This window comes from Pygocentrus nattereri, chromosome 12 (assembly GCF_015220715.1).
Source record: "Pygocentrus nattereri isolate fPygNat1 chromosome 12, fPygNat1.pri, whole genome shotgun sequence".
Taxonomy (NCBI): domain Eukaryota; kingdom Metazoa; phylum Chordata; class Actinopteri; order Characiformes; family Serrasalmidae; genus Pygocentrus; species Pygocentrus nattereri.
Window position 1 is genome coordinate 35,920,349 of NC_051222.1, and position 18,931 is coordinate 35,939,279.

At 39.2% G+C, this 18,931-nt stretch overlaps 1 protein-coding gene across 3 annotated transcripts in view; it reads right to left on the reverse strand.

Annotated features, from left to right (window-relative positions):
• Positions 1-8,578: 8,578 nt before the first annotated feature.
• The window catches only part of LOC108415986 (B-cell receptor CD22-like), a 29,588-nt gene continuing 19,235 nt past the window's right edge, over positions 8,579-18,931 (reverse strand). Inside the window, exons 2-9 of one of the 3 annotated variants that reach the window (XM_037543487.1) lie at positions 15,340-15,409; positions 14,825-15,169; positions 11,315-11,563; positions 10,800-11,063; positions 10,571-10,652; positions 10,404-10,461; positions 10,198-10,269; positions 8,579-9,086 (exon numbers count right to left, since the gene is read on the reverse strand). In XM_037543487.1, coding sequence (XP_037399384.1) covers positions 9,066-9,086; positions 10,198-10,269; positions 10,404-10,461; positions 10,571-10,652; positions 10,800-11,063; positions 11,315-11,563; positions 14,825-15,169; positions 15,340-15,400 — 1,152 coding nt within the window. In that variant the 5' untranslated portion in view covers positions 15,401-15,409 and the 3' untranslated portion in view covers positions 8,579-9,065. Of the gene's footprint in view, positions 9,087-10,197; positions 10,270-10,403; positions 10,462-10,570; positions 10,665-10,799; positions 11,064-11,314; positions 11,564-14,824; positions 15,170-15,339; positions 15,410-18,931 lie in introns of all 3 variants that reach the window. The other 2 variants (XM_037543486.1, XM_037543488.1) reach the window with 2 other exon arrangements.

Here is an 18,931-nt window from a genome sequence, read left to right on the forward strand (position 1 = left end):
GCTGAATTTCTGTCAAAAACAAGTTCCTAATAAAGTGAAGAAAAAGATTTCTAAATAGGACAATTCGACAAATTAAGATGACACTCAATACATCTAATCCATCTAATGAAACGATGTCTACTAAACGTGAAAAATGAAATATTAGACTGTAAAGCTTTAATCCTCTTCACTACTGACAGTTCAGATTCATGTACAGTAACAACAGAAAGCAGCTCAACACTCAGTCCATCCCTGTATATTTCATCATAATCCTGTACGTCGTTCTACATTTCCATTCTGATCTTATCAAACCTCCAATGTGTCAATCTAATAACTGGCTAATTCACTGGCTGTTCATTACTAAGCAGTAAATAAAGTGAGTTATGAACTTCAAGAGCACTTTTATTTATATATTATGCCTCATAATTCACCCTCAGAAAAAAGGTACGACACTGTGACTGGGGCAGTACCCTTCTTATCACTGTGGTGGTACCCTCGGGGGTACATCCCAGTACCTTTAGTCAGGGAACATAACTGTAACATAATCCATTGAAATGATATTTTAGAAGATGTACTGACTCCACACCTCCCGCCTCACCTCCAGGCTTTTTATTAAACGGTTCTGTTTTAAAAATGGTTTAGAAAAAGATACAAATGTTTACTTTTCCACTAGGAAATATTTATTTAAAGAACACAACTGGACCTTAAAACCACTGTTGTACCTTTTGAGGGAACACTTACACTGTTTGTACCTTGATGAACGAATCCTGTTCCTGCATGGTCCCTTTATTTCTAACAGTGTGTGCTCAGCCCTTAACTGGGCATTGAGAGAAACTGATTCCTTACTGTAAAGTCAAGGTTATTGTTTATGGAAAGCATCTAAATCAACATTGAATTTGATCAGATTTGCTGAACAAAACAGATTTAGTGTTTTCTTATGATTATTATTAAGACATCACTAGAAAATCAGAACTTAATTTAAATGTAATTTAATTGTAAATTGTAAACTCTTAAAATATCAATTTTAATGTTTAGCTCTTTATGAATGAACATTATTACAAACCAAACACTGTAAATCCAAACCTGTAAGTGGTGAATTAAAGCCTCAGGCAACATTAAGGTACGGGTGCTCTTTAAATTGGTTAATGTTATCTTGTGGGCACACAATTAAAGTAAAGTGTGGAATACTGCTAGATTGGTGCTAATGACGCATTGGAAATGCTTAAGGAAGCTTTCTCTGGTCAGCTTTATAGAAAAGCTCCATGATACTCACCGAGTGGCAGCAATGTGTTGGGGGAATGTAACACTAACTGACCTCCCTCTGCTGGTCGGTACAGGTCACTACATCATTCCCAATACCTGACTGTAGCCTGTTAAACATCAGCAGCTCCAGACTTTGTTTTCACTTATTAGTAAACCTTTACTTCTTTTCATTTTATTAATATTAAAGTATTCTGCTTGTATTTAGACCTTACTGATATAATTTAGATGGCTAGTTAAGTCAGGGGTGTTGATTAGACAGTTCTGAGGATTGATTAGCTGCAGGTTTGAACAAAGCAGCCTTCATATCTGGTAAAAGGGAAGATCTGAGAGCAGCCAGAATCTGAAAGCTGCCATCAGGGTTGCCAAGAATGCATATAGTATTGAAATTAAGCTGATATTGTCAACAACTCTGTCTCAGGAAATCCAAGCAGTGACTCAGTGTTATCTTTTTAAAGTTCATGTGTTTAATGGGCTCTATTGGGAAGAGTTTGTGTAAATGCAAAACCTTTTGAGGACTGAAAAAGAAATCAGTTCCATCTGCAGAAAATGAGATGAGTATATAAACCCATTTTTACAAGGCTGCATATTTTAGTATATTTTATCAAACAAAAATGCACAATCGTGAACAAACAGATTCAGAGCTGAGCTCCACCCAGCATGTGGAAGACAGGCACTTTGTAGGGAGTGAGTGAACTTGTGAACTGCTCAAGGCCAAACGGCCAGAATGGAAAAGTACTAGCGAGCGTTAGGAGGTACCTGGCACAAAGTTTTATTTAAAAAATAAATCAGACTAGGCCTGGAAATAATGGTCTCCACAAAAACCCCATATAATGGACATGTGAAGGTCCATTTGGATATAATGGTGGTGTCAGGACAATAGGAGACAACAAAAAAGAGGTGGGGCGAGATCACTCCACCTGCACTGAGAGTATAAAATATGTCTACATTCCCTGCATGAGTGTGAGTGTGTCCGGGGACCGTTGGAAGAACATTCTCCATCCTCAAAGAAGGAATAAAGGACCTGCACTTCTGAATCTTGAAGAGTCTTCTTGTATTTCTTAGTTCGTTCAATTCTTTTATTTTCTTTCAAAAAACTATTGAATTCGTTTTATTTTACAAACCATTAATAATACTTAGGCTTGATGGCTAAACAAGTGTCGAGGAACGACAAAAGTCTTACCATTCAGTGTCGAGGCTCGTCTCCAGCGTCCAGACGATAAATGGTGAGAACAGAGTCAGCACTGAGATGATGAACTAGATGTGGTTCATACGTTTAACTGTAAGCTACTGCGCTCAGTTGAAATGCTCAGTTATTAATATGCATCTTCCTCTAATTGGGAACACGTGACCTTCTGAGCTGCAGCCAGAGATCTTTATCTTAAACTTCTGCACCGTCTGAATTTTCTCTCACTGAAACTGTGACGTCTGTTATTCACGTCTAGTATTACAGTTATTTAAATTAGACATGAACTGATGTAGGACCAGCTCCTCCTCTCCTCCTGCTACTGTATGAAGCAGTAATGATCAGTGGTGTGTTTATCAGAGCTGATCTCAGTACAGTGTTACCCAGCTGATAGAATAAACACCATCAGATCATCTGAAGAACACAGTGACTGATCTGCTGGATGGTCCAGGACTAACATAATACATACTTACATACATACAAAAAAGAACAAAAGAACACGTATACGTAGAGGGGGAGAAAAGAAGAAAAAATAAACAAATAACAAAAAAAAAAGAATTGTAGAAAAGGGAAAATAAATAAATAAAATAAAAAAAAATAATAATAATATTTACAGAGGGTAAATTAAATAAAATAAATTAATAAATGCAATAGATAAATAAATAATAAATTAATACATTAATGAAATAAGCATTCAAACAGTTACATTAACACACTATATGCATCGAAATCTTCAACAAAAGATAAAAAATGTTGCCAAATATAAAAAAACTTCCCAGTGGATCCTCTCAAAGTATATCTAATCTTTTCCAATTTAAGATGGTACAAGACCTCTCTGACCCAGTGATTGTAAGTTGGAGGATTAGTGTCTTTCCATTTAAACAAAATTAATCTCCTGGCAAGGAGAGAGCAGAAAGCAAACATATTTATATCCCGTCTCTTAGGAGCGCTATCTATCGGGACTACACCGAACAATGCTATGAATGGTGATGGCTCCATCGCTTTCCCAGAGACCTTTGAAAAAGTCTCGAAGATAGAATTCCAAAACGTATACAGTTTTGACCAAAACATGTGCAGAAGTGAAGCAGGAGCTAGCCCACATTGGTCACATGTAGGGTCTAAATCAGCCTTGATCTTCGAAAGCCTAACTTTAGACCAATGTAGACGGTGTACAATCTTAAACTGAATGACTGCATGCTTTGCACAGATAGAGGATGAGAAGATTCCTTGTATTATTTTGCGCCATGTTTCTTCTAATATTGTTCCACCCAGATCCTTTTCCCATTTATTTTTAAGAAGCTCTAATGAGGTGTAGTTATGTGAATCAAGTAGTCCATAAATTATACTAAATACCTGCGTATTAATTGCTTTATGTTTAAAGATTAATTCTAACAAAGAGATTGAAGGTGATAATGGAAAGCTGTCCAGATTTTAGGATACAAAGTTCCGAAGCTGTAAATATCTGTAAAAGTGTATTCTAGGAATATTATATCGCTGTATTAGCTGTTCAAAAGATGCAAATTTACCATCAATATAAAAGTCAGAGAAAGAAATGAAACCCCTTTTGGCCCAAAGAGCAAAACCGTCATCCAACATTGATGGGGGAAACATATGATTATTTACCATTGGAACTGCCTGTGACAATCCCCTTAGGGAAAAGGACCTCCTAAACTGATTCCAGATTTTGATTGCACCTATGAAAACAGGATTTGAGCAGAAGTTAGTAACAGGTTGTTTCAATGGCAGTTCAGAACACAATAATGCGGCTACAGAAGTGAACAAGACAGACGGCTCCTCCAGGGTCGTCCAAACAGGGGTGGTAACTTCATCCTTCATCCAATACAACAGGACCTGGAAGTGATGAAAGTCTAACTCTGAGTGAAGATCAATCGGGTTAAAGTGCTTTAATGAAGTAAAGTCAACACGTCTGATTCTCCGTCTGCTCATGTGGTAGAAAAACTCTGGACTTTTCTTTTCCCTCCTTTCTTTCAGGCTGATAAACAGAGTCCAGTGTTTTTATTGGAGCTTCCACTGTTATTTTTTTTTAGTTTGATGGTTAGCATGTTGGTTAGCATGTTAGTTTGCAGTTAGCACATTCCCAGATAAGAAGTCAACACCCAGCTTGTGTGAAGCTTCACTTCTGCTGCTGCTGAGGCTCTGATAGCAGGTCTGAGGTTACTGAGAGAGCACATTCATCCATGTCGTGACTTTAGCCCTGCCAGGAGCTCAGAGGCCACGTCTGGGTGTGAATGATGTCATTTCCTCTGAAAGTATGAGATGAACAATAGCAGCAGTAGCTCAAATTTTCAGGATTCTACTTTTAGAACTGAACTCATGATGATGGGAGTCTGACATGCAGGCATCATCAGAGACATTTCCATTTCCAGAAGACAAAGTGAGGGTCAAACCAGGAAAGTACCGAACAGAAAACCTGGCTTAGTGCTCAGGATAAACAAAGAAACTTCTTAAACGACCAAAGCAAAGGGGCAGATAAAAGGGAGTTAATGAGTCCTAGATCACATGCAGGTACACCAGTGTGACGTGACTGGGCAGAGCCAGGGAGAGTCTAAGTTGAGTCTCCCAAAGGGGGAGAAAACCTGACACAGTACCAAAAACAAACCTGCCAAAAATAAAATCCTATAACACCACATTTCCATAGCCATTATGTCTTATTGTTTAGCCTTGCAATGCCATTGGATGGTAAAATGTGTAAATAGATTGCCCAACTGCTGATGATGAGGAAGTTGAGGCAACTAAACCAAGCCAAACAACTTATGGGACCACGCCCTGGGACCGATATCAATACCAATACCCCGTGCAGGAAGTGTAGTGTGCGTCTTTGCTTTTCAGATGAAAGGAACTGCTTTTTGGAGTCCCACTGTACATAAAACCCAGTGGTTATCACCACTGCCTCCCACTAATCTGGGTTCTGTCTGCTTGTCCTGGGTCTGCAACACAGTTTTTATTCTTATTTTTTTGGTCAATGAATTAAGATTCATAAAAGTACGACTGCTGTGTGATTATTAATAATGATATTTACTGTTAAAGAGCTTTATAAGCAGTCCACAGTGCAAATCAAGCCTTATTTCTTCAGTATATTTGTTTTGACAGCGTGAGTGTAAATACACAAATTCTGCTCCTATCTAGGCCCGATGTTGCAATATTGCAACATTTCTGTAAAAACTTACTAAAACATAAAAAATTTGATAACACTTCAATTTCTGCATCAGAGGACCCCTTTTACATCATTAGAGAGAAGAAAAAAAATTTTGCACTTTTTTCTATATTTGGGTTTTACAGGGTTAATTTAAAACACATTAAAGACAAATGATATAAACACCTCACACATAATGCAGGGCTGTCCAATCTTATCCATAAAAGGCCGGAGTGGCTGCAGGTTTACATTCCAACAAAGCAGGAGACCACCTGATCAGTGGTTTGAAGACTGAGACCAGCTGATTAAACGAGTGGAAGCAGCTGAGCTCCAGTTTGCTTGGACTGAAATCCTGCAGCCACTGCGGCCCTTTCTGGGTAAGACTGGACACCCCTGACATAATGGACATGTTTACCATCTACTGAACCACACATTGTATACATTTCTCTCAGATGGAGCAATAAAACTGATAAATCTTTGTTGTGGCTACCAGTGAAAATCTTTGGCCTCTGTATTAAAACTTTATCAGTGAGAGATTCTAATAATTTCTTACTAAGATTATGTAAAAATGAACATATTAACTGAGTAAACTGACATCATTCTATCAATCACATGAGCAGAAAGTGTAGAAGCCCTGAGAGTTAAGAGGGAAAAAGGTGACAGTGTGTTACTGAGTCTGTCTACAATATTAATGTTTTTTTGGCATGTTGCACCAGTTTTGATCAGCAGGCGGCGGCAGAGTTTAATACACATATTTCTTTCTTGCCCTTCAGGGGAATCAAGTGTAAATTAATGAGAGGAATTAGGTGAGAATTAGCATGATGTTCCAGCTTCAACCACAAGGGTGGCTTTTATTTCTTTGACTCTTTAGAGACCAGGTGAAAAATCTCAGGGGAGCTAAATGCCAAGAAAGCTGTAAAGGACGTGTGAAAGAATGTGGAGAAATTGTGAAATATATGTGTGATCACTTTAAACTGGCCCAACACGACAGGTGAGCTAGACGAGGGTTTAACCTTTACACTGCACTACAAACAACACAGAAACTCCAACTGGTCAAACAGGCTGGGCTGGTATTTCACCATCATCCGTAATATCCCACCATCCATAATATTCCATCGTCCATAATATCCCACCATCCATAATATTCCATCGTCCATAATATTCTATCATCCATAATATTCCATCATCCATAATATTCCATCGTCCATAATCTCCTACTGTCACTTACTCATCTAACAGTTTCTTCTCAGAGTGCTGTTATCAACCTTTCTGAGAAAGAACCTCTGAACAGTTTGTCTCCCCTGTAACTGAATGTGGACTGACTTTCTTCTGCGGGCGCCTCTGCAGTGGCAGTCTGTGGAGTTAAACTGCTCTCTTGTGGTTGAAGTTGGTACAGCGTGCTAAATCATTTAGCTAGAAAAAAAAACTGTCACCCCCTGCTGGTCAAAATTAGGGTTACATGCTAAGTGTTACGTGCGCATGCACGTGGACAGTTTTTGCATGTTTTGCAGGTGTGGGCTCAGCCTCTGAAGGAGCTGTTCCTGCTCATATTCATGTAGGCCTATAATTGTATAGACACATTAGGTAAGGGGCGGGCACCATCCTGTGTATGTTTTGAATTATTAGAGTAGGTTTAGAGTATTTAGTTATTTGTTTTTTTTTATTTATTTAAGGTAAGAGTATTTTTGGTTTAGTTAGTTTAAGGTTGGTTTTCTTTTGTTATGTTCTTTCTTTTGGTGCCGTCCATGGTCCAGCTCTTGTTTTGTTTTCTTGGTCACTTTGTTTCTGTATATATTGTATATGTACGTATAAACAAAACAAAACAGCTGGTTTGGTGATAGTAAACGGTTGAAGCTACTAAGTTGTTTGTGGTTCTCCCTTTTCAACTGTTGCTTGCAATTTATACCCAGCCATATGTTTAGTCAGCCATCTTCCCATTGAGTGGTTTTAACTGAGTTTTGAGTTTGAGTTTTGACTGAGTAATTTCACTGGACCTAAATAACTACATTTCTCCTCAAAACATAAACCAAGACAAAATACTGATACATTTAACCCCTTAAATGTTCAGGGACCCCAGTTTTATTACACACCTCTTTAACCAAAGAACAGCTCAACCAGTTTACACTGAAGTCCCTGTAGTTACTGAAAAACAAACCTAAGTGTGTACTAAGACTGGGATTATAAGGGTTTGAACCCTACAGTGAATATTTGGTCTCACATTGAACACAAACTAGATTAGCAATGTTCTTCAACTGTTTAAGTTCATCAACAGATTGATGACCGATTAATAAGTTACCACTTCATAATACAAGCTTACAACTAGTGTAATGTTAGGATCGTTGGCACTTCATGTGTAGAGCAGCGAACTCTTACAATCTACATCTGCTGTTATCAGAAAAGTCCTGCTGGACAAACAGCAGTTCATCCAAAATGTGATTAACCTCACCCAATTACACACATGCAGTTACATCAAAGACAATATGATGTTATTACTACCCAGTTATGCAGCTACTCAGCTATTCCACCTATTTGATTGGATCTACTGCTGTTACAAGGACGATGTCTACTGTTGATCCTGATAATAGAGTTAATCAGTGAAAATGAACATTTCTAGTGCAGTCAGTGACTTTTTGTCAGGTTCAACTAACGTCTATCAAAGCTCATCTGATTCAACTCATTAACTAACTAACAAGCTCCTCATTGGCTGTGGCAGGTGTTACAGTGGGGGAAACACAAATGTCCAGAGCATGTGGTCTCCAGGACTGAGACTGGGACCCCTGGGTCCAATACCATAATATCATCTTTACTCCTGGCAGATTTATAACCACTAAACATTCACACCTGTCAGGAGAAACAGCTTCAGAGGTAAATTACACAGTCAGTCACCTTCACTCACTGCTATTAGACAATTTAATGACCTGGATTACTACAAAGAAACAGCACAGACAACAAACCTGTAAACACTGAACCTACTGAGTGTAGAAAAGACTGAATCCTCATGACTGCATGGAATAGTTTTTATTATAGAAACAAACAGAAATGTAGAGACAAAGCTTTGGCCTGACACAGCTTTATAAGATATGATGGTGGAACATCTTAGAAACAATAAATACATAAAAGCTCCAAGTCTTTAAAATAGGTTCATACTATAGACCATGAAAAATGAAGGTTCCAGATTGGGTTCTCTGGACTGATGCAATGAAAGAAATGCTTTTGGTTCTTCTTTGGCGTCGTTCCAAAGAGACCCTCACATTAATGTTTACGAGAGGGAATAAAAGGCTTTCAGTGACTTGACATGCAGGAATGCTGATATCAAAGATTTGGGTTTAAAAATGTAAACATTCCCATAAAAGATCAGGAAGATGCGTGTATGTTACAGTTTGATGTTTTAGATTCAATAAAAACTCTCTCTCTTTCTCTCAGCTGTGGCTGTCCAGTGGATTGTTGCTGCAGTTGTGGGTGTGGTAAACACTGCTGGTGATGGTCTCAGCGCTGCTTCTTAAAAACCTGTGTAAAGTAGTAGATGTGTTAGTGCAGATCAGACACACTTTAAAACCACTTAGTAACACCTTTAAATTGGTTTGATGCCTAAAGACTCTGTACATTGATTCTACTAACTAATGTTGAAAATACTGTGCATGCTGTTTAAATACTGTGTGTGTATGTGTGTGTGTGTGTGTGTGTGTGTGTGTGACAGTATGTGTGAATGAGTGAGTGAGTGTGAATGGGTGTGTGCATGTGAGAGAATAAGAGTGAGAAATAGAGGCAGAGAGTGTGTGTGTGTGTGTGTGTGTGTGTGTGTGTGTGTGTGTGTGTGGTGAAGAGAGAATGCACTGTGTTTGTAGGAGTGAATGTTTGCATGTTAGTTTGTATATAGTGTGTATGTGGGGTGTAATAGTGTGTAATTACTGTGTGTTAGCATGTACCTTTGTGGTTAAGTGTGTAAACGTGGGTATTGGTGTATTTTTACCAAATTTGGGTAATTACACAGTAATAACTTTGTAGTAACTATGTAACTACTACATGAATCCTTTTTGATTATAATATAATCATTGTTCATCCACGATTGAGTCTGTATTTAACTTTTATGGGGACTAATGTGTGAGATGCAGCCCTCAGGACGTCTATAAGTGTAAACAAAATGAGAAAATAGCTCCTTTACTAACTGAGCTGTCCAGCTGTGATTGTTGGACACTGATTTAATGTATAATGGGTTAAGTTTTATCCCCATATTTAACATGAATCGTCTGAATAGCAGGTATAATTGAATTTCACTGCTCTGGTGTTGGGCAGCTTGGTTGTATCTGCTCATTTCTGTTAGGTCTCCTTACCTAACTAACCATCGTTATCAATCAGTGACACAAAACCAGTGGTCAGTTCTAACCTCCAGCTCTCTGGCAGTGTCTCTCCACACTGTTCACTAAATTGGTTGTATAAATCCGGGAGTTCCCTGCCTCCAGTTTAGAGGTGGAATGGCAGAGTCCTCTCGCTCGGACACAGAGGCCTCAGTCTTGGACACGGTGTCAGACTGTTCTGTTACTTGCTATCTAGATTCTCAGGGCTCTAAAACTGTGAATGGACTGTAAGAGTGTAATAAGAATTAATGGCTAGAACTCACAGCAACATTCGCGTATACACTGGACTCATCTTCAGGGGGTGGATGGGCGCTGTGGTCTGTTTGGCCTTCATTCTGCAGGACAGAGAGTTTGAGAACATGAGCAGATACACTGATAAACATCAAACTTTACAGTAGTCAGTCACATCTGACCACTGCAGGCCCACCACTGGATTAAGCAGGAAAGGATCCTGATATCTAGAGCTCACCGCATAGATTGTTTGATCTGTATTTCTGTCCTGCCTGTTTCTCCTGCTCTCAGAAGATCTGCAATAAACCAATCAATAAAAAATAACATTTGAGACACAGAGAGGAACATTTAGCCTTGGCAAATAAACAGATTATGAAAAATAATGTATTTTTAAAAATATTTTACCTCCTCCACAAAACTACAGTGAGAAAAACTGTAATCATGCAAACTCCGACTCCAACAGCTACATACAGAATCAGGGGGTAGCCTGTAAAGAGAACTTTCAGATTACTGAGATTTATGAGGCTAATAAACAATTGAATAAATTAATAAATATTAAAATATGAACAGAATAATAAAATAAAATACAAAAGAGATCAAACGTTGAACTAAAACAGTTAATCTTGTCTCTCACCTTTAAAAAAGACCGGCACTCCAGCTGACCTCTCAGCTCCATGATCATTCTGAGCTACACAGTAGTACAGTCCAGTGTGGTCAGCAGTGATGCTGATGATGCTGTAATTCTGTCCAGATCCCACAGGTGAGGTTTCACCTTCTTTAAACCAGGTGTAGTTCTTCACAGGTGGGTTTGCATCACTGCTGCAGGTCAGAGTCACTGAACTGCCCTCCACTATTTCACCAGAGGGATTGATGGATACTGAGATGTTCTTTGGAGGATCTACAACAGACAAGATAAAAATGATAATGATCTTTGTGATTTCGGGGTTTCCTCAAATCATCTAATACAGCATAAAACAATCATAAGAAGCTGACAAAGAACATTAATCTGCACAGCAGTAGATCTCTCTCCATGATCATTCCGACTCTGGCATGTGTATTTCACCAGAGGGACTGATGGACACTGAGACCCTCTTTGTTTTCCTTTGTTGTTGTTGTTGTTTTGCTTTTAAAAAAATGAGTTAAACTCACATCTGACTCTGAGGCTGTGAGCAGTAGAGTGGAGGTGTTGAGATCCTCCTACAACACAGCTATAACTGCCTGCATCCTCACTGCTGATCATCTGCAGGTGGAGCTGGTTGTTCTTGATGGTCTTTGTGGTTAAAGGACGTCCATTTTTGTACCAGATGAATGTTGGGTCAGTCAGACTGCAGGTGGTCTTACATGTCAGATCTGCTGTTTGTCCCTCGGTCACTTCTTCAGGAGCTTCTACATGGAGCTCTAAGACAATAAGAGAAACATCAGATTAGAAGGGAAAATTGTGGTGTCATTGTGTTTTTTGTTTTTGCTGAGATAATACTGCAGTATTATCACAGCCTTTGTTCTGATTCTCTTTCTCAAACTTAGGAAAATACATTTTACTGAATTTTACCTTTTTTTAATACAACACCAATTCCAATGAAGTTGGGATGTTGTATAAAACATAAATAAAAACAGAATACGATGATTTGCAAATCCTTTTCAACTGATATTCTATTGAATACAAAGACAAGATATTTAACGTTCAAATGGATAAACTTTATTGGTTTTTGCAAATATTCACTCATGGTGAATTTGATGCCTGCAACACGTTCCAAAGAAGTTGGGACAGGGACAACAAAAGACTGGGAAATTTGAGGGAAAGTTGAGGAACATTCCACAGGTGAACAGGTTAATTGGAAACAGGTGAGTATCATGATTGGGTATAAAGGGAGCATCCCTGAAAGGCTCAGTCCTTCACAAGCAAGGGTGGGGCTTCACCACTTCACCACAAGAGGGTCACCACTTTGTGAACAATTGCATGAGCAAATAGTCCAACAGCTTAAGAACAACATTTCTCAACGTGCAATTGCAAGGAATTTAGGGATTTCATCATCTACAGTCCATAATATCATCAAAAGATCTGGAGAAATCTCTGCAGGTAAGCGGCAAGGCAGAAAACCAACACTGAATGCCCGTGACCTTCCATCCTTCAGACGGCACTGCATTAAAAACCCACATCATTCTGTAACGGATATTCCCACATGGGCTCAGGAACACTTCAGAAAACCACTGTCACTGAACTCAGTTCATCGCTCCATCTACAAGTGCAAGTTAAAACTCTACCATGCAAAGCGGAAGCCAGATATCAACACCACCCAGAAACGCTGCCGGCTTCTCTGGGCCCAAGCTCATCTGAGATGGACTGACGCAGAGTGGAAAAGTGTCCTGTGGTTTGACGCGTCCACGTTTCACACTGTTTTTGGAAATCGGGGACGTCGTGTCCTCCAGGCCAAAGAGGAAAAGGACTGTCTGGATTGTTATCAGCGCAAAGTTCAAAAGCCAGCATCTCTGATGGTGTGGGGGTGTATTAGTGCCCATGGCATGGGTAACCTGCACATCTGTGAAGGCCCCATTAATGCTGAAAGGTACATACAGGTTTGGAGCAACTTCTGCTGCCATCCAAGCAGCGTCTTTTTCAGGGATGTCCTGCTTATTTCAGCAAGACGACGCCAAGCCACATTCTGCATGTATTACAACAGCGTGGCTTTGTAGTAAAAGAGTGCGGGTACTAGACTGGCCTGCCTGCAGTCCAGACCGGTCTCCCATTGAAAATATGTGGCGCATTATGAAGCTCAAAATACGACAGCGGAGACCCCGGACTGCTGAGCAACTGAAGCTGTACATCAAGCAAGAATGGGAAAGAATTCCACCTACAAAGCTTCAACAATTAGTGTCCTCAGTTCCCAAACGTTTATTGAGTGTTAAAAGGAAAGGTGATGTAACACAGTGGTAAACACGCCCCTGTCCCAACTTCTTTGGAACATGTTGCAGGCATCAAATTCAAAATGAGTGAATATTAAAAAAAAAAAAACAATAAAGTTTATCCGTTTGAACATTAAATATCTTGTCTTTGTAGTGAATTCAATTGAATATAGGTTGAAAACGATTTGCAAATCTTCATATTCTGTTTTTATTTATGTTTTACACAACGTTCCAGTTTCATTGGAATTGGGCTTGTAGTATGAATCTTGCGTCATTACATATTAAAAGGATTATTGCATTACTCTTGCATTTTTATGTTAAAAAGAGAGAAATTCTTGAAATGGTAGAGATGGAGCTTTTTACTGTATCAGAGGTATGAAATATGTAATATATAAGTATATAATATATAAGTATGTAATTATATTAATGTACACATAAAAGATTTGTGTACTTCAGTACAAATATTGCTGTTTACACAGTTATTAGAAGTCTCAATATTATTTTTTATTTTTGTCATTGCATTATTTTTCAATCAGATTTGATTGGAATTAGTTTTTAGCCCAATGAGTGAACAATCAAAACAGGGCTAAATGTGTTTAAATAGTTGGGTACATATTTATTTATTATGATTGTCAGGTAAAAGTCCTGTAGCTCCAATTTAATTCATTAATTTATTTATTGCACAATTTAAAACCTCAAACAACTCTTTGCCTTGTGGTTTCAATGAACTAAGCAATATAGGAACAGTCTAAAATTACACAGAAAAGTCATTTAATTTTGTAATTCACTATTTTGAATACTTGATAGGTCTCTTGGGTGCAGTTTTACAGTGGTTTACATCATATTTATTTAATAGACAGTTCACACTATTTATAAAAAAACATTTATTGTGGAGTCCCATCAGGTTCAGTTTTAGGGCCTTTAGGGCATTAATATATTCCTAAAGTTCCGCAGGTTCCAATCAATACAGAGAAACTTGTTAATGGCGTTGCTACAAGTACAGTTGATTTACTGTAGTGCTCTTCTTACAGGGCTCCCCAAGAAAACAGTATATTCTCTATAACTCATACAAAATGCAGCAGCACAGATCATAAGAAAATGAGTGAAGAGAGATCATATCACTCCTGTTTTAAAAGAGCTACACTGACTGTTCTTTTACTGGTTTATAAGTTTCAATATGCCTTTAAAGAACTGCTGACATCACACAATATCTGTCTATTTATGTTCCACTATGTGATCTCAGATCTTCACATAGTGATCTTCTGTAAAATATAGAAAACTCTGTGAGACCCTTTCTGTTATTCTGCTTCTAAACTGGGGAGCTTCACTTTTTATTAGAAAATCAAGCTCAGTGCTCAATTTTGAGAAAAACTTAATCTCTTTTCTTCTATCACAAGACAGTTTTATACTTACAGTGATTTTATTTATTTTTAACTTTTTTATTTATTTATTTACTTTTTTTGGGAGGGGGGGGGTCACATTTACTGAAAGTTTTTTCTTAGAATTTATAGTTAAATAATAATGCAGCCAGGTTAGGAAATGACAATTTTGGCATAGGGTCAAAATAAGCAGATATGAAGGTGGAAGAGCAGAATAAATGATGTAGGAGTGAATCAGAACAAAAGCTGAACATCATTAGAGCAGATTAATAAAATCAATGATGATAAAACAACATGAATATTCAGAGCAGTCATGAATAAACATTACTCTGAATCCAGAGCTGTGTCTTATAGCTGGACAATGAGATGATTAACTCACCTGTAACTCTGAGCTGAACTCCAGGTTCACCTGTCCATCTTCCTTTTTCTTCATTTGTTATGATTCTGAAGCGGAACTGATGTTCATCCTTCTTCACTACATCACTCAGTTTGAGGGAGAAGTGTTTCTGATCATCAGTTAAACACTCGACTCTGCCTGAATAATCTGACTCTTTACTCAGATCAGTCGGCTCCACCCCTGGAACTGCGTGTATGAACCAGAACTTCTCTGTCACTGTGAGACCTTCTGGGTGACTAAAAGTTCCGTTCATAAACACTGTGGATCCTTTTAAAGCACAGATTTCCTGTTGGTTGTACTTCACACTCCACTCTGTTCCAAAAGCTCCTGAAACATATGATGCATGAAAGAGCTGATTACAGAGTCTGGAGCCCATAAGACAGTCAGAGTTACTGTAGCTTACAGCTTCACTTCTCTCCTCTCCAACTCCAGCAGCTACTCAACACCACTGAGCTGATTCTGAGAGAAACCACGAACCACAACAAACACTGACTCACCAGCAGTCATGAGCAGAAAGACCAGAGGAAGAGGAGGAGCCGCCGTTGTCAATGACCTCATCACAGCAGCCTGGAAGAGTTTATTCATTAATGACATTATTAAATGAAATGTTTCCAGATCTTCATCTTCCTTAAGAGGTTCAATACTTTTTATTGCTGATGTGAAACTGAAGCCTGTGTTTTATTTAATCAGTTCTTATATTTTCAGTAACTGTGTGGTTTGATGAATTGACTGAGCTAGAAAAGCTTATTATATTATGAAGACAGCTGCATATTAATAGAATTTACTTAAACATCTCAGAGTATTTATGACCTGCAGCTTCTAAATAGGGTGAAGTTATTGTAGAGCTACATGGAGCATCTTGGAGATAATGATGGTGCTCACCTTTGAAGACATCTGTGTGTTCCTCCTGCAACCAATGCTGTTTATTATTTATTTTAACTTTAGTATTTATTTTAAATGTACAGTATACCTACAGAACAGTTAGTACAGTAGAGTGGTGCTCCTAGAGATCAGTAAAGCTCATCGTGTACTTTCCTTTAGACTTTCTGACTTCAACTTACTTTTACACTCATACTCCACCACCACCAGCCAGCAAGGTCCAGCAGCACAGAGCAACAGAACGGCCAAAGCAGAAGCAGGGCAAGAGAGGTGGGCTACATGCTGGGCTAAAGACTAGGGCTACACGGTCACCGCTAGCTATCCTGTTGTTAGCTAATGTTCGTTCCCTTGAAAATGAGCTGAGAACCAGAATAACAACTCAGCGTGAGATCAGAGAGAGCTGTGCTCTTATTCTCACAGAAACCTGGCTCTCTGAGAGCACGCCAGACTCAGTGATCCAGTTAGAAACACACTCCGTCCACTGCAGGGATGTCACAGCAGAGTCAGGGAAGAACAAAGTCGGTGTTGTCTGCATCTATGTGAACAACAGGTGGTGTTCAGATGTAACGACTGTTGAAAAACAGAGCTTAGAGCCTAGAGCTGCTGATGGTGAAGTGCAGACCCTTCTATCTGAGTTCAGTGCTGTGTTTATTCTGACTGTTTGTTTATATCTCACCACGCCTGAACTAAGGAGACCACACAGAACACATAGCTCACTGTGACATCAGTAGATGTGCGCTGTGTTGAAGAGGGTATCAATGATTATATGATGTGTTCACATCAGTCACTGTGTTCTTCAGATGATCTGATGGTGTTTATTCTATCAGCTGGGTAACACTGTACTGAGATCAGCTCTGATAAACACACCAGTAATACATAGAGTATACAGATACATACATACAGTATACAGATACATACAGAGTAGGAACTGGTCCTGCATCTTTACATGTTTAATATAAAATGAATTTAATATTGTGCATGAAAAGAAAACGACATTATTCAGAGAAAATCCAGTTGCAGAAGCTTAAAGTTTTGCATGTCTTGCTGCAACTAAGAAAGTCACATGCATCCTGTAAGAGGAAACATCATTTAAATGAAGCTGGCCATTTCTGTTCAGAGCAGCAGTTTACAGTTAAACGTGTATAACCACATGTTTAACATCTCTGTGCTGTCCACTTATCATTTGCACATTGGAGGTGAGAGAGAATGTAGGCCCATGCATTTATAACATGTAGATATATAAAGTTTAGAGTGTGTAAATGTGTTTAGATTCATGAAAATTAATTATATCTCCACTTTCAGGTTTCAATAAAACTTGAAAATAAATAAAAGATTTTTGGCTGTTTTTTTTTTTTTTTGTCTCATTTGTCTCTTTTTGGGAAAGCCTGGAGTACATTTCAGTGCACAACAACAGATCATATTAAAAGAAAAACACAGTGCAAATGCAAAGTAAGCCCTGTACCAGAAAAGTCTAAAAACCAGCAAGTCATAACAAAGCAACAGCGTGAGGCAAATATCAAAGTCAAAAATGAAGCACAGGTCAAACGCAAGGCAATAACGAACAAGAGATAAGACTCAGTGTGCAGAACAAACAGTGATGATACTTTGCAAAGACCCTGTGCTGAAGCCTCGGTTTATATTCAAGGAACATCAAGGAACAAGTGCAAGTCATCAGACGTCAGGAGAGTCACGTGCAAATGGTAGAGTCCTGTGTCCGACAAGGGAGTGAGGGATTCTGGGAATTGCAGTCCGAAGTGGCAAGGTTGGCTATAGTTCCAGCTGAGCTGGAAGCAGGTGTGGCACTTCAGAACTGTGGTGCAATGTGTATATTTTTGTTTTCTGTAGCTGTTTAAACTTTAGTTTATTGACTATAAAGCTGGCAGAGGAAAGTAATGGAGCTGCATCATCAGACCATTGTAACAGATTAGTTTCATACAGGAATCTCAAAATGAACACATCAAGATGGTGCCCACTGTGGCAGACGTCTTTGTGTGTTCCTCCTGCAGCCAATGCTGTTTATTATTTATTTCAACTTTAGTATTTATTTTAAATGTACAGTCAACCTACAGAACAGCTAGTGCAGTCAAGAGATTGGTAAATTTCATCATGAACTTACCTTTAGACTTTCTGACTTCAACTTTTATGCTCGTACTCCACCACCACCAGCTGGCAAGGCCCAGCAGCCCAGAGCAACAGAACGGACAAAATCAGGGCAAGAGAGGTGGGCTACATACAAGGGCTAAAGGGTAGGGCTACATGGTCACCGCTAGCTATCCTGTTGTTAGCTAATGTTCGTTCCCTTGAAAATGAGCTGAGAACCAGAATAACAACTCAGCGTGAGTTCAGAGAGAGCTGTGCTCTTATTCTCACAGAAGCCTGGCTCTCTGAGAGCACGCCAGACTCAGTGATCCAGTTAGAAACGCACTCCGTCCACTGCAGAGACGTCACGGCAGCATCAGGGAAGGACAAAGGCAGCGGTGTCTGCATCTACATGAACAACAGGTGGAGTCCAGACATAATGACTGTCCAAAAACATTGTTCAGCGGAATTAGAGCTGCTGATGGTGAAGTGCTGCTGATGGTCCTTTTATCTGCCAAAAGAGTTCAGTTCTGTGTTTATTCTGGCTGTTTACATCCCGCCACATGCAAACTCTGCCACGGTGCTAGGGCTGCTGCATGACGCCATTAGTAAACAAGAGACCGTGCACCTGGACGCCGCGTTAATTGTTGCCGGCGACTTCAACTACTGCAACCTGAGGACTGTCCTCCCCAAGTTCCCCATCAGCAGGTGAGATTTCCAATGAGGGAGACTAACATACTCCACCATATCTACAGCAACGTGAGGGGGGCCTACAGGTCCATGCCTTGGCCGCAATAATAATAATAATATTTTTAATTTAAATTTTTTCTCGACACTCAAGGACACTGTACAAAATGTAGGGTTTTAAAAAAAAAAACATCAACAGAGAGAGTAGGCTATTTTGAACAGGTAAGTTTTAAGACTGGATTTGAAAAGAGGAAAAGAGTCAATGTTACAGATGTCAGGTGGGAGGGAGTTCCAGAGTTTGGGAGCAGAGCGGCTGAAAGCTCTGCTCCCCATGGTCCTCAGACGAACAGAAGGTACAGAGAGATGAATGGAAGAGGAGGAGCTGAGCGAGTGGGTAGAAGTTGCACTTCGGGCAGTCCGACCACATCTCCGTGTTCCTCTACA